General features: G+C 47.9%; 1 protein-coding gene across 1 annotated transcript in view; it reads right to left on the bottom strand.

Annotated features, from left to right (window-relative positions):
• Abcc3 (ATP binding cassette subfamily C member 3) overlaps positions 1-5,992 on the bottom strand; it is a 49,857-nt gene extending 43,865 nt beyond the window's left edge. Inside the window, exon 1 of the mRNA XM_028868933.2 lies at positions 5,862-5,992. Coding sequence (XP_028724766.1) covers positions 5,862-5,906 — 45 coding nt within the window. The 5' untranslated portion in view covers positions 5,907-5,992. The remainder of the gene's footprint in view (positions 1-5,861) is intronic.
• Between the last annotated feature and the right edge of the window lie 9,798 nt (positions 5,993-15,790).

Genomic DNA, 15,790 nt, shown 5'->3' with positions numbered 1-15,790 from the left:
GTGCTCAGTGCTAGAGAAACAGCGTGATATTGTCTTGGTGTTCAGCTACCGAAGCCGGGGCTTGGGAGCACATTGGTTCATTCATTCATGAGTTTTGTTTAGCCAGTATCTACAGAGTATGTGCCTTCGGGGCTGAGCACTCAGAAGTGACAGGCAGGAAGGCAGGCAGGCAGGCAGGCAGACAGGTAGGCAGGTAGGTAGATAGGCAGGCAGGCAGGTAGGCAGGCAGGCAGGCAGGCAGGCAGGCAGGTAGGCAGGTAGGTAGATAGGCAGGCAGGCAGGCAGGCAGGCGGGAAGGCAGGCAGGCAGGTGGGAAGGCGAGCCCAATGGTTGCTCTGAGCTCTGGAGGCCCTGCCTGAGTGTTTTTCCTTGAGAGAAAGACCAAAGTTATTTGGTGGAGGTGGGATGGAGGAGAAAACCAGCCCAGGCTCAGGAAGCCATTCTCTGCAACCACACCCTGCTCCACAGCACAGCCCCCTGGACAAGAGGATAGCCTAGCAGGTGTCCTGACTCCAGAGGCAGCCTGTGGAGGGATGGGGACATAGTCACAGACTTTCAGTCCTTGCCTCCAATGTAGGCCATTTGCACTCCAAAGCCTCTTTGTTGCTATTGTCTTAGGATTGGTTTTTTATAATTTTTAATTATGTATAGGTGCGGCTGTGTATACATCTGTGCTTGTGAGTGCAGTTGCCTGAGAAGGCCAGAAGTTGGATCCCCTGGAGCTGGAGTTACAGGTGTTCATGAGCCACCTGATGTGGGTTCTGGGAATTGAATTCAGGTCCCTTGGAAGAGCAAAAAGTGTTCTTAACCATTGGACCATCTCTCAAGTCCCTGTTGTTTGTGTTGTGGGATGGGTTCTTGTGTACGCCAGGTTGACCTCAAAGGGAATATGTGGCTGAGAAAGGCCTCAAATCCTCCTGCCTCCACGTGCCGAGTGCTGGGGTTACACGTGCGGTGCTTGGAATCACACTCAAGCTTTGTGCACGCTTGGCTAGCACTCCTCCAACATCGCTAGCCCTTTTTGTTTGTTTTGAAATAAACTCTTAGCATATGCAGCTAAAGACAGCCTCACACTCAGGCCAATCTCTCTGCTCCAGCTTCCTGAGCGCTGGGATTACAGGTGCGTCTCCAAGATCACTCTTTCCGGGTGGGGAGGGAAGCCAGCAGATTTCACAAAGCTTCCCCTCTCAGGTTCACTTCCTTTCCTAGGTTTCTCCCTTCAGCCCAGGGAACAGGAGAAGACAATCTGGGACCACAAGGGACCGTATCTCCCAGACAGAAACCAAAAACTTAGAGGCCAAAACTAGTAAGCCTGAGGTTCAATATCTCCAGCTTTAATGAAAAGGGTTTCCCAAGGCCCAGGCCCAGCAGGGAAGATCAGGTCCCTGGAAGGAGATGGCAAGCTTTGGTGCCCAGCAGGCTAAGAAGTTGGCACCTTCTACCCATCTACCCCTTCAGACTGCCCTATTTCCTTGAATGCCACTGTCTCCGCTTGGGAGCCCAAAGACACTGAAACTTGAACCTTGTCCACTGCCAGTGTCTCTTGATGGCTGCCTATTTGTGTTGGGCAGTAATTCAAGAGGAAGTCTTGGAGTCTCTGATACCTAGAGCCTTAAGGTTTAGAGCACCTGATTTATGACCCTGGACCACAAGCCTGAGGCGCATCCTCCTAGAATCATTACCAGGCAACTCCAGACCTGAAGGGAGGAGGGGGTCAGAGCCACCTAAGCTCAGCTAGACCCAGAGGGTAAGAGCCTTTCCCACAGTTACACACCCAGTATGTATGTAAGGAGTCATGGGAACGGGTCTTCAAAGTACCAGAGCTCAGCCCCTCCTTAGGGTGAGTGGGTAGCTGAGGGAACAGTGAGAATACGTATCCTTCTCACTTGGGCCTGGCCGTCGTGGGACCCGTGGGGCCCGGAGCTGCTGCGTTCTGAACAATGAGAAAGCCAGAGAAAGGAGAATCCAGAAATCTGGGAGGTGAGGGTGGTGGGGTGGGTGGTGCTGTGGGAGGGGTGGGGGGAGGATCCAGAGAGTCTCCATTGGCCTTCTTCCCAGCTGCTCACAGAATCTGAAGATAGGTCCTTGCTTGCTTGAGTGTTCTTCCCACAAGGTGGCTTCACACCAGGTACTTACTTACACACCCCTAGTGACGGGGAGCCTACTACTTTTCAGGCAGTCTTGATTACTTTGTATATGCGTACAAAGTCAGCCTCTGGATTTCTAGGCTTCCAGAGGGCATGGGAGCAGGGCTAATTATGCAAACAGACTAAACTTTCTGAGAGCAAACAGTCCCTCCTTAGGCATGGGGCAGCAGGTCTGAGCAGAGGTAATCCACAACCTCCTCCTGGAGGCACCCTTGGTCTCCTGCATCTGAACTCACTCCAGGTTTTGTTTTTGTTTTTTGTCTTATTTTGTTTTCAAGATAGGGTTTCTCTGTGTAACAGCCCTGGTTGTCCTGGAACTCTCTGTAGACCAGGCCGGCCTCAAACTCAGAGATCTGTCTGCCTCTGCCTCCCGAGTGCTGGTATTACAGGCCTGAGCCACCACTACCAGACTGAGTTTTGTTTTTGAGACAGGATCTCATGTAACTCAGGCTGACCTCACATTTGCTACATAGTTAGAGGCTATCCTGTAACTCCTGATCCTCCTGCCTCTGCCTCCCAAGTACTGGGATTATAAACAGGTTGCCACCATTTTCTGTTATTGTTTTTTGAGGCCAAGTCTTCTTCTGGCCTAGTATTCTTTTGTTGTTGTTGTTGTTGTTTGACCAGGCTGGCCTTGAACTCACAGAAATCTGCCTGCTTCTGCCTCTGGGACTAAAGGCATCTGCCAGGACCGCCTGGCTGGCCTAGTGTTCTTTTGGAACTTATTTCCATGCAAATTTAAGGTGTACTCTGAGATGTTGATACTATGCCTGATGAGATGTGGAGAACTGTCATGCCATCTAGCAAGTGGTGTGTGTGAATACACAGGTGTGGGGGGTGTCCACCAGGTCACAGGTCCCCAGATTTCTACCCTTAGGGGGAGGGAGCCGAATCTACAGTAGGCATTAGCTCCCTGATCCCCAGGAAACAGCTGGAACCAGAGCCTCTGTCCCAACAGTGTGTCAGCCCTTTTCCCCGCAGGACCAGGGCTCTAACACCCGTTCTGACCTCATTCCTCTGTCTTCCCTCCAGTCGACAGGAGTGCACGGACCTGCCAACAGTGCTTCTTGCTTCTCAACTTTATTTCACATTCTCTAGTTCCTTTGATCGCCATAAAAAAAAAAATCTTGCTAGGTAAGCAGCAGGTGGCTCATTTCCTCATTTTGTAGGTGGAGAGAGAAAGGCCATGAGAAGCTAGGGAAAGTCTGGGTACATAAGTGGCCCAGAATGGCCGCACCACCAACCACACCCTTTGTTCCATTTTCTTCCAGGTTCAGGTTTTCCTGGCTACCCCAGTCCCTCCTTCCCACAGCCCCTAACGTTCAAGGGTGTAGCTGAATTGTAGATGATGCAAATGAAATGCAAAATAGCATTAAAAAAAAAAAAAAGAAAGAAAGAAACAAAAACCCAGTAGCCCAGAAAGTCAGCCTTTTGGGTAACTGAACTACAGCTTAGGCTCCAGCCTCCTAGCCTGAGCCCCTTCCATATCCCAGCTCCGCAAACTCCCAGGGCTGAAGGAAGAGAAGCCACCTGCTTTCTCCTACCCCAGCATGAAGCCGCCGCCAAGTGCAGCCGGGCATGGCTTTCAGAAGCCAAGATAGCATGGAAGGGAGATGGAGGATGTTTCCAGTCTCGGGTGGGCAGAGGAGTCAGATCCCCGTTACCGAAGACATCGAAGCAGAGACCCCTTAAAGGGTCACAGTAGAGATGCGCTCCCACCCACATGGCCTCATGAGCAGTGTTAAGTTCCAGGGCCAGGCTGCCTGAGGCTCAGGCAGTGTGGCAGACATCTCGTCCCCTACTTAATCCAGTGCTCTCTAACAAGACAGTGACCCTGCCATGGCCTTACTAGCCACGTGTCCTTTTCTCCCCAAGACTCTACATTGAAAGGTTGGGTTAGCCAAGCCCCTGCCATGGCACAGCTCTAAGCTTGGGACGGAGGTGGGTAGGGGGCATCCCGAGGTTTCTAGCTCCAGGTTCCAGGGACCACTGCCTTGGGCAGTTCTAATTACTCAGGGCTTCATTGCCAACCTAGGAACGTGAAAGGCTGTCCCCGAGGCTGGGCGCAGCTGCCTTCCTGAGTCTCAAACTTTTTGCCTAGTCACTATGACCATGGACCTGCCAAGTCCAAGTGAGCAGACAAAGGAGTTGTACTGACAAGCTAAGGATTATCTCTAGGCCTTAGAGAAGGGTGGTGGTACTCCAGTCTGGACAATGGGGGCTGGGGGGCAGGGCTCCTCGAGGTTTGAGCTAGAACCAGTTAGTGATATGAAGAAAAAGAGTGGTCCCCAAAGACACGTTTTTGTGGTTGTTGTTTGTTTGGCGATAAGGTCTCCTGTATCTTTGAACTTGTCATGTAGCCAAGGATGACCTTGAAATTTCTGGTTCTCCTACTTCCATCTCCCAAACACAGGATGACAGACTGCTCTTCCACATCCAGCTTCTAAACATTTGGCAGGCAGGGGTGGGGGAGAGTACTCTATTACTTCTCCCAGATCCATATTACACCTCATGCCCAGCCTAGACCATACCTGTGAACACATAGGCACATAGCACACACCTGTGCATAACACCTCACCTTCACCCCTGCACACACCAGATACCTATACACAAATATATATACAAAAACACGTCATAATGGGAAAAGACTTACCAGCTAGGATTCTGAGTCTAGATTTGGAAGCAGCCTAGGGTGGGCTGCCCGAGTTACCAGAAATTAGCCCCTATTCACGAAACTGAGATTGCATCATTGGTTGGTTGCCTTGCCTGGTAGAGGAGCGTTGAGACTGCACACCCTTCAGATACCCAAGCTACCTTGTGAAAGGATTTGATGAGAGCCACGGAAGGTTGCTTTTGTGTCTGTGTGCAGTACTGGGGTTTGAACCCAGGGCCTTTTGCATACCAGGTAAGCGCCACATCCCTGAGCTATCATCCCAGTAGTCTGCTTTTACTTACTTTATTACTATTTTTAATCCAGCTCCAATTTCATGCAATTGGGTGCTTTGGGGCAAGTCCCTTCCTCTCTGGACCTCCCTTTCCCCCATCTATCAAAGGAGAGTGTTGGGCTAGGAGACCAGTGCACCTCTCTCTCACGTCCTGGGTGTAAATAGGGCCTCTGTACAGACCTGCAACCAGGTAAATCTTGTCCACAGAAACAGTGGCTCCCAAAAAAACTGTCCATGGAAGGTCTAGCTGTACCAAGTACCTGACTGAGTAGGACTCTGTATGCTTTAGGGTGTAGGGCAGGAAGACCGGGTGGATAACCAAGCCATAGTTAGTGGATCAGGTGCTGGGAGTTTCATTCACTAGGGATGCAGGCAAAATGCAAAATGCTGCTTCTGTACCCTGGGATCAACTGACAGAGGGGCTGAGATCAACAGGTAAGTGCCAGTGCTTTCCAATTCCCCGGTACCCTGCACTACCATGCCTGCTTCCTGCCTAGCTCCTCCACGCGGTAGGGAAAGGCATGACAGACAGCAAAGGTCCCGACCAGGAGTCGCTTTGGCATCGTGGCCAAACACCTTTTCGGCACCCATTGTTCCCCCTCTGGTGCCTAGACCCTCTCAGGCTTGGTTATACACATCCACCCCAGGGATCCGCTGACGCGCCCCCACTCCAGTGCCTCCTCTGGAAAGCCGTGGTGAGGCGGAGACCAGACTTCCGCGGTTGACACCTACTCCCTCCGCAGCATGAACCCCGAGATGCAAGCCTTACCCAGAACTTGGAGCCCAGCTCCCCGGAGCCGCAGAGGCGGTCCATGTGGCTCAGGTGCACCGCAGGACTGAGATCTCGATTCAGCACAGCTCCAGCAGACCTGCCCGGGTGCCGCCTCCAACTCCCAGCTCGACCCGCACTCCTCCCCGCCCGCCCCGCCCTCCGGTCCTCTGGTCAAGTTCTCCCGGTCTGTCTCAGCGATTACGACACGGTCTCGAGCTCAGTAAAACTGCTGGTACCTAAAAATTGCAACGCTGGAAGGAACTGTAGAGTAAGGACGGATAGTTAACAGTCCTAGTCCCTTCCAGTGCCCCCCATGTTTCTAGTCCCCAAAGCCGATGGGCCTGGGAATGAGTCTTCATCAGTTTTCCAGTGGGATCTGAAACACATGTATTTTCAACCCAGTTAGAAAGACCTGGAGCGGCATATAGCCATCTTCTCGCTGTAAAAGAAGTCCTTTATAAAGGCAGGTCTATACCTTCTGACTTTGTAAATACAGGGTCATCTCAGTTCATCATCTGTAATACGCGTAGTGCTTGGGGAACCAGTCTCCCTCTTCCCCACAAGTTGTCAGTCCACATGTGTGATGTGTGTGTACTGTGCATGTGTACAGCAGGAGAGTGAGGCATGAAGTTGGTCCCAGGTACCAAATAGATGGGTGCGTGGCTTCCTTGTGGTCCCCTTAAGTTGCTGCTGTCTGAAGTGCTGTGGCTCCCTCGTCTTTCCCAGGACACTTCTGCACACCACTTTTGCACTGGTAAAGTATGGATAACCAAGCCAGGCAGTGGTGGCACACACCTTTAATCTCAGCACTGGGGAGGCAGAGGCAGGCGGATCTTTGTGAGTTCGAGGCCAGCCTGGTCTACAAAGCAAGTTCCAGGACAGACTCCAAAGTTACCACCGAGAAACCCTGTCTTGAAAAACCAAACCAAACAAAGACAAAACAAAAAGTATGGATAACCATGATAGAATCCTCCTCATTGGCTTTTCTGAGGATTCAACAGAAAAGCATATAGAACATATGTATTGCATGTGACATGTTAATTCTATTTCAGCCTGGCCATGGTAGAGATGGGCGGTGAGACCCCAGGAAGAGCCCCATATTAGCAACCTCATCTTAATGCTGAGCCTCCACATTGTCAGTTTACAAAACAGCCTTCCCAGCTTGGTTATGCTGGGATGCCCTCCATCTCTCTTTTCCCTAATAGGCTCTCAACTCACCACCTTCCTTGGAGCTAAGCAGAAATCTTGGTCTAATTTACCTCTGTCTCTATCTGCAAGTTCTTGGGGTTGGTGTGTGTGTGTGTGTGTGTGTGTGTGTGTGTGTGTGTGTGTGTGGTCGGCCTCCCTTAGTGCTTGTTTCCCAGACAGGACAGGGTATTTCTATTCTCCTGGGGTTCAGTGTAAATGCTGAAGAAACCCAGTAGGATAGTGCAGAAGTGATCATCTCCTGCTCCTCTGGGCAAGCAGGAAGTCCTGGAAGCCAGGATAGAGATGAGTCTGTAGAGTGAGGTGGGCAGTGATGAATGAGGTTCCCCCTTCCCAGGCGGTTGTCCTGGGGACCTGTGCAGATTCTCTCAGCCCTCTGTCCTTGTTTCCTCTTCTCTCCCACACTGCCTTCCCCCAGCCTTCTCTCGGAACAGAAGGCTGTAGGAGCTTTCGTATCTTGTCAGTGTGCTTTTGGTTACGTTTAATAGTGAAAAGCCTGTCTTTCTTGCTAGTCTGAAAGGTCCTGAAGGCAGCCACCCACTGATTATCTCTACTTCTCCTCCATGCCTCAGGTAGCAACTTTGGTGCACTAGGTAACCTTAACAGGCCCCTCACGTCTCTGGGACTAGTTCCACCAGCAAAGTGAGCAACGTGCCATGGAAGCTCTCCCTCTCTCTGGACTCTGTGGTCCAGGGCCCTAGGACCAGAGCATCTGGGAATCAGCCTGTAAGCCTTCCATTAACCTTGAACATGACTTTCCCAGCACCCCTGCCTGGCATTTTACTACTGGCTCTCTCTTAGAGTCTGGCCATGGCTTGAGGAGCCTAAGGGACCTCCCTCTGGCACCCTTTATGATGTGAGATTCTCCCAGGTGACTTTTCTGATTCCCTGGGACCTTCCAGCTCAAGGTCAGTGTGGAGTCTGCTGCTTAGCTCTCTGATCTGAGGACAGGAGTCTGGCTTCATCACTGGAGCAAAGCATTGTCCTCCATGACATCAGCCTTTCCATTCTACCTTACTTTCCCTTCTCTCCCCATACAGAGTGGGAGGCTCCAAAGGCAACATGCAGTCCCTGGTGATCCTTGCCTTAGCCCACCTCTGGAAATGCTCCGAGTTCACCCCTTCCTGGCCTCTTATGGAATGTGACCTCTTTCACACAGTCCTTGAAGAACAAGCATAGTGTTTGTATGACATCATTGTTTTTGGTTAATTGGTTCACCAGAGCAAGAGATCTCAGGCCTTGGGACATCCCAGAGTTTGTCCAGGGCCTCAGAGCTTCATCTGGCACAGTTACCAAGGTCCCTCTTCTCCTGTTTGCAGCTTCCGCACATGGCTGCTCCAGGCAGCTCCCTGGACGGGATGCATTCCCTGGACTCTTGGCTATTGTTCCCCTGCCCCAGCCCATCTTCCAAGCTGCTCTGCGGACTAACTCCCCCTTCTCCCTGTACCCACCAAACTCTGTTCATCCTTCAAGATATCTGTCCATACCGGGATATGGTAGCACAAACCTGTAAATTTGGGAGATAGAGATAAGAGACCACAAGTTCAAGGCCTGCCCCAGCTACACAGTGAGAGTGAGGCTGGTTTAAGCTGTGTGAAAACCTGTCTACTACCATAGCAAAGTCTCTTCCCTCCATTGCAGCCCCTGCCTCCCAGAGGACTGTGAACGTGGGTAGAGAGACTGGATCTTATTTATCATAGTATTCCTCGGCACTCAGGGCAGTGCTTGGCCGAGTCCTCAGGGAATGTTTGTCCACGGACTAAACAGTTATTCATATAATTCTTGGTGTATTTCTTCAGTTCTGGGCATTCTTTGAGAAAGTCATTTCAAGCAGGAGGCAAGTGAGCAAGGCCACAATTGGACTGAAATCCAGTAGAATTTGTCAGGTTGTTGTCTTTGGGTGCTAGCTCATGGTCTGACTTTATCAGTCACGTAGGAGAATGCACAGATACAGAGCCCAGGAACTGATCAATGGGGAAGGGAGAGAGCAGCATCCAGCTAGAGGCTGGGTTCTTGAGGGAGTTTATAGGAAACTATTAGTTTGTTGGCTTTTTAGTTTTTTTCAAGACAGCGTTTCTCTGTGCAGCTTTGAGCCTTTTGTGAAATTCAGTCTGTAGCCCAGGCTGGCCTCGAACTCACAGAGATCCACTTGCCTCTGCCTCCTGAGTGTTGAGATTAAGGGCATGCACCACCACCATCACCACCATCACCACCACCACCGCCCAGCGAAACCATCAGTTTTTATAAAATCTCTTGCTTCTTTTTGTTTGTTTGTTTGTTTGTTTTATTAAGAGATTTTCTATTCACTTTACGTACCAACCACAGATTCCCCTGTCCTTCCTCCTCCCACTCCCCAGCCTTCCCCCTCAAGACACCCCCCAAATCTCTTGCTTCTTAAGATGTTTTTCTGCAGTTTTAGGGAGGGAAATTGAGAGGAATGACTAAAAATTTTTAAAGTTTAAGTTGCTTTGGCAAGTCGCTCCTGAGCAGCCAATCCCTTACCCCCACTTTTTTGTTTATATATTTAATTTTTTTTTTTTTGTAATAAAAGGGCTTGCTCAATTATGGCTTGTCCTTGGGGATTATAAGGAAGGCCACGAGATATATAAATTTCCAGAAATTGTTAAAAAGATAGAAAAGTTTTAGCTCTATATGCAGGACCATTGTTTGTTTTAATTTGTTTTGAAACTCCCATTACAGAGAGAGCAGTTGGTTGATAAGTGTCTGTAAACAGCTCCATCAGACACATGTGTTTGAGAGGTAGCCAAGACAAAGCCTGAAGAAGTATCCAAGCAAATGGCAACAATTTCTAAATGACCAAAGAAATGTATAAGAATTTACACCCAGTTGCCAAAGGTCATGAGGACAAAGATCCCAGGGACTGGCTGGCTGCTCTCGGGCTGGTTGACAGAGGGTCCCAACAACCAACCGATAGACGGTCATGGCTGAACCAGATAGTTTGCTGAGCTTGTATCTGTAATAGTGAAATTGTTTCTGTGAAGCCCTGGCTCCTCTATGAGGGGTGGGGGGGGTGGGGGGAAGTGGCTTGGAGAAAGAGACATGACAAAGTGGTCAGCATGACGATTTCCTTTTGCAGGGAGTCGTTTGGCATGACATTGAGTGAGTGGAATCAAAACAGGATGAATTCATCTGTGAAGGAGGCTTTGGATAGAGCTAAATGCTGATGACAAGAAGTATGAGGTGTGAGCTAAGGTGGTTTTGTGATGGTTAAAGAAACTCCACTTTGCCGGGCGCCAGTGACACACGCCTTTAATTCCAGCACTTGGGAGGCAAAGCCAGGCAAATCTCTGTGAGTTCGAGGCCAGCCTGGTCTACAGAGAGAGATCCAGGACAGGCACCAAAACTATACAGAGAAACCCTGTCTCAAAAAACCAAAAAAAAAAAAAAAAAAAAAAAAAAAAAAAGAAAGAAAGAAAGAAAGAAAAGGAAAGAAAGAAAGAAAGAAAGAAACTCCGTTTTATCCTAGACATCCATCTTGGTACCCACTAGATGTTTATCTCTGACCCCAGTCCCTGGAAGATAAGTTCCCAGTAACCTTGAATCAGTGACCCTGGCCCAGAAATATACAACCATGACCATCTGCTTGTTAAAATATGACTAACTGCTTTTTTGGCTTCTGTAATTTGCTAATGGAACACCCAAGGATTATTATGGGTCGCCTTGACCACTTAGCTTGGCTGACTAGTTTTTGCTTACTTTTGTAGATACTGAAGGTCTTCTTGTGTTTTTTTGCCTTTAAAAAATCATTTTCTGCTGGGTAGTGGTGGCACACACCTTTAGTCCCAGCCCTTGGGAGGCAGAGGCAGGCGGATCTCTGTGAGTTTGAAGCCAGCCTGGTCTACAGAGCAAGTTCCAGGACAGCCAGGGCTACACAGAGAAACCCTGTCTCAAAACAAACAAACAAAAAACCCATACAAAATAATAAAATAAAATAGTATTCCTTCCCCAAACCCTTGCTTCATCACATGCCTGAGATTTGGCTTTAAGGCTGTCGCCCTGCTAGCAGCTAATCAATAAATCCTTTAATTTTAATTGAATTAAGTCCACGGTCTTTTCCCAGGGGTCATAAACTCCATAACAGCTTGAAATGAAAGTGGGGTGCCTTGAGCCACATAGTGAGAATAAGTTTGTAAATTGAAAGGCTGAGCAGGGATTTGTTTGAAGGCAGAAAGGGCAACGAAAGTTCTGCCCATTGGGTGGGGACTATTTTGGGGGTAACAAGAGTGCCATATTCCAGCATCATCACACCATGGGCCGGCTTCTTTGCCTGATATATTGACTCCATCTGAGAAATGATAAATGCACCAGAAATAGGATGTGTACTTGTGGGAGAACAGGCCTGTAAGGAAAGTAATGGAATTCCACAGAATCTTTTTTTCCCCCAAGACAGGGTTTCTCTGTGTAGTTTTGGTGCCTGTCCTGGATCTCACTCTGTAGACCGGGCTGGCTTGGAACTCACAGAGATCTGCCTGGCTCTGCGTCCTGAGTGCTGGGATTAAAGGTGTGTGCCTCCACTGCCGCCCAGCTCCACAGAATCTTTATAGGAAGGGAGATGAAGGGAGAATTGTGCCCCTCAAAAAACCCAGTAAAAGTTATTGCCACTCTTCTGAGGTCTGTGAGAGAAAGTTGATACTGTCTTGAGATACAGAAGGATAAAGAATATCAGGGTCTTGTCCAGTGAGTTAGGTAGTTCTGGTTCTGCCCTGAGTAAGAGTGACTGCTGAGTAGACATTTTTTTGAGTGAAAATGTTTTGCTTAGGTATACTGGGAAGAAACAACTGTTTTAAAATGCCGATAGGGGAAGTTAATTGTTCAGTGGCTACCCTAAAATCTAAGTGTCTGTGAAAAAGTTGTCTTTGTTGCAGACCTGGAATGAGTAATTATGATTGCCGCAATGCAGGAAGTTGGAGTGTGAGGCCAGTTTGAGTCAGCGGTTCCTTTAAGAGAATCGAAAAGGTGAGAAAGCTGCGTAGGGAATTCCCAAGCAAGGCAGACTCCCATTGATACTGCTTGAGAGCCGTTGAAGAGAATTCAACATTGGCAGAAGGTGGGGCTATTGGTCATACTTGGGGAAGAATATTCCATTGAAAGCAAGACATAGTTGCTTGATTACAAAGAGTAGGTGCTGAAAAAGCACATCTTTAGCATCAGAGTGTAAAGGGACAAAAAAAAAAACCCTTAAAATAAATAATAATAATAATATGGAGCCGTAGTGGCACATGCCTTTAATCCCAGTACTCGAGAGGAAGAGGCAGGCGGATCTTTGAGTTTAAGGCCAGCCTGGTCTACAGAGCAAGTTCTAGGACAGCCAGAACTACATAGAGAAACCCTATCATGGAAACAACCATAATAAAAATATAATAATAATAACATTGTAGCTTGAGGGACTATGGTAGGAGAGGGAACTCCTGGCTGAAGGACACTAAAGAGATGCCGATGAGCATTAGTGGCACAGAAATCATATAAAAGCCTCCATTTACCAGATTCCTTGGGAATACAGAAAATAGGAGTAGGTGATGTGAATGTTTAATTTTGTTGTCCCCTTTAATGGGTCACTGATTTACCCAAATGGGGGGATCTTTTATCCAAGAAAGCTTGGGTAAGGTATTTTTTTAGTGGCTCTTAGGAAAAAGAAGGTTCAAGTACAGAGTTGCTACAACCCCAGTAAAACAGGAGGTCTTGTCCCCCAAGGGAAGAAGGTTAAGGATAATGGAGAGGGTTGGAATATGCACTTGGATTCTGGATAGCAGCACATAAGGAGTCTACACTCAGTAGGAGAGGTCTGTAGCATGAATCTTAAACGGTCTTATTAATAAGAACAAACCTGAAGCCAGGTATTGGGGTGAACGCTGAAAGATCAGAGAAGCAGAACAAGCCACAGCCTCACCTCGCCAATTCCTCAGCTGATCCTGTTTCCTCAGACTGGAAGCCTCTGAGTCCTCATCCGGAATGAATTTCAGCTGAACTGCTGCTAAAAGCCTAAGCGCTTAACCAGCTCTAATTCCTGGTTTTCACGCCTTATATACCTTTCTGCTTTCTGCCATCACTTCCATTAAAGGCACAAGTCACCATGCCTGGCTGTCTCCAGTGAGGCTTTGAACTCACAGAGATCTGGATGGATCTCTGCCTCCAGAAGGCTAGGATTAAAGGTGTGAGTGCCACCATTTTCTGGCCTCTATGTCTGTCTAGTGTCTGTTCTGTTCTCTGACCCCAGATAAACTTAATAGGGTGCATGATATATTGGGGAACACAAAATCACCACAGAGGTCATTTGCCATCCCCCCCTTGGGTATCTAAAACTGAAGATCTAAGCATAATTAGAGGGACAGGATTGTTCAGCTACAATAGAAACATGATCCCCTGTGTTGATAATGCCAGTTATGGGGAGCTGGTTGACGAAAATTGTAATATAAGGTTTGTCAAGAGACATCAGCTGAGTCCAACATGCATCTGAGGAATCAAGGCCTTGATTTTGTCAGTAATCATCACGTTTGTGGTGTTAGATAAAGCATAATAATCAATTGCTCCAATTGAGTGAATGCTGGAATTTCTTGAAATAGCTGGGAGTGCACCATTATACAAATTTGACCTGTGAGATTTGAATCAGTAACATCTGGGCAAATAAAACTCTCTTTGTAATCCAATTTGATTCACCTAAAATTTAGTCAAAACATTTTGTAGGAGGGAATCCCCAAAGTCTGTGGGGAGTCTCATTACTTTTCCTATTACACCTAATTTTATACCTTTAGCTAAGGCTAGATCTAATGTTGAGTTATTTTTAATAGTGTTGATCTTCCTGTCTTAGGGTTAGGGGTGGAGCCAGATGGAATGTTTCAAAAGGCCAAAATCAAGAAAACTAGCCGTGGTTACAGCTGGCTGTGCTCCTGGCAACTGGGAGACAGTATAGGGGAGGAAACTCTGGGCTTCCAAGCTGGGGGTGTCAGCGGGCTGGTTTATGTCTTCTGCAGTGCCCTTGGGGCTCATTTCCCCATTTCCAAAACTGGATCACCTTCTTTATGCAGCTTAGAACGACACTGACGGGCCTAGGGAAAAACCCTTGTTATACTTTGGGCATATTTTAGAGGTGGGTCTACCAGGATGAGGTTTGTTTGTATTTGTTTGTCTAACATGTTTCTGCAAATGGCCTTTGTTCCCATGTCTAAAGCATGCAGGAGGTTTCAAGAGCTGCTTCTAGAATTTGGGCTTTGTGCTCCTCGGTGCGAGCATGCTTTGACCAGATCAGCAAGAGCATGGATGGCATGCTGCCTTAGTTTCTATTCCTGGGATGAAACACTATGACCAAAAGCAACTGGGGGAAGAAAGGGTTTATTTCCTCACAGTTCCATGTCCTGTCCCTATTCCTTATAGAAGGAAGTCAAGACAGGAGCTCAAATAGGGTAGGAACTTGGAGGGCAGGAGCTGATGCAGACCTCATGGAGGAGTGCTGCTTACTGGCTTGCTCCCCATGACTTGCTCAGCCTGCTTTCTTACAGCACCCAGGACCACCAGCCCAGGAGGGGGTCCCACCCACAATGGCTGGGCCCTCCCCTATCCATCACTAGTTAAGAAACAGGTTTGCCTACAACCTAATCTTATGGAGGCATTTTCTCAGTTGGGGCTCCCACCTCTTTAATGACTCCAGCTTGTTTCAAGTTGACATAAACCTAGCCAGCACAAGCACTGACTGAAAGTACTCTGTAATGAAGAAGATTCTTGCGGCCAAAATTTGCATTTCATAAACTAATGAAAGGTGTGAGGGACCACTTTCTTGTCTGTCACTCTATAGCTTGTTGAGGACAATTAAGGCTCATTCATATAGGCTCTGTGGGTTTTTGTCCTTAGTGGAGGGAGACTCTGAAAGAGTGTTTTGGTCAGGGATCTTGTTCCAAGTCCTGGCAGAGGTTCTACTAATCTGTTTATTAACCAGAGTGTTGGTAAGCTGTAGAGCTAGTTTCAAAGTTTCCTTGTCTGGTTAACTGATCCTAAATAATATTTAGAGAGGGTTGCTGCCTTTGATTATGAGCAGCAATAGGGTAGCATCCATCCATCCATCCATCCATCCATCCATCCATCCATCCATTATCCATCCCTCTATCCATTTATCCCTGGAACTATAAACTATATTGAGCAGTGGCAAGAATTGTTTCTAAGCCAGAGAGGGTTGCTGCCTTTGATTATGAGCAGCAATAGGGTAGCATCCATCCATCCATCCATCCATCCATCCATCCATCCATCAATCCATCATCCATCCCTCTATCCATTTATCCCTGGAACTATAAACTATATTGAGCAGTGGCAAGAATTGTTTCCAAGCCAGGCGGTGGTGGTGCATGCCTTTAATCCCAGCACTCAGGAGGCAGAGCCAGGCAGATCTCTGTGAGTTCGAGGCCAGCCTGGTCTACAGAGTGAGATCCAGGACAGGCACCAAAACTACACAGAGAAACCCTGTCTTGAAAAACAACAGCAACAACAACAACCACAAAAAAGAATTGTTTCCATAAAGGCTTGCCAGTCAAAAGGCATCATTTCACATGTATTTGCTATAACATCTATTATTCCCTGGTAAAAATAGCCTTGGCCTCCATTCTCTATAATACTCCTTTTTTATTTATTTATTTATTTATTTTTTCTTTTGAGACAGGGTTTCACTGTGTAACTCTGACTGTCCTAGAACTCACTCTGTAGACCGAGCTGGTCTT

This window comes from Peromyscus leucopus, chromosome 8b (genome assembly GCF_004664715.2).
Source record: "Peromyscus leucopus breed LL Stock chromosome 8b, UCI_PerLeu_2.1, whole genome shotgun sequence".
Lineage (NCBI taxonomy): Eukaryota > Metazoa > Chordata > Mammalia > Rodentia > Cricetidae > Peromyscus > Peromyscus leucopus.
Note: the sequence above shows the minus strand (reverse complement) of the source record. Positions and strands in the feature narration are given on the sequence as shown.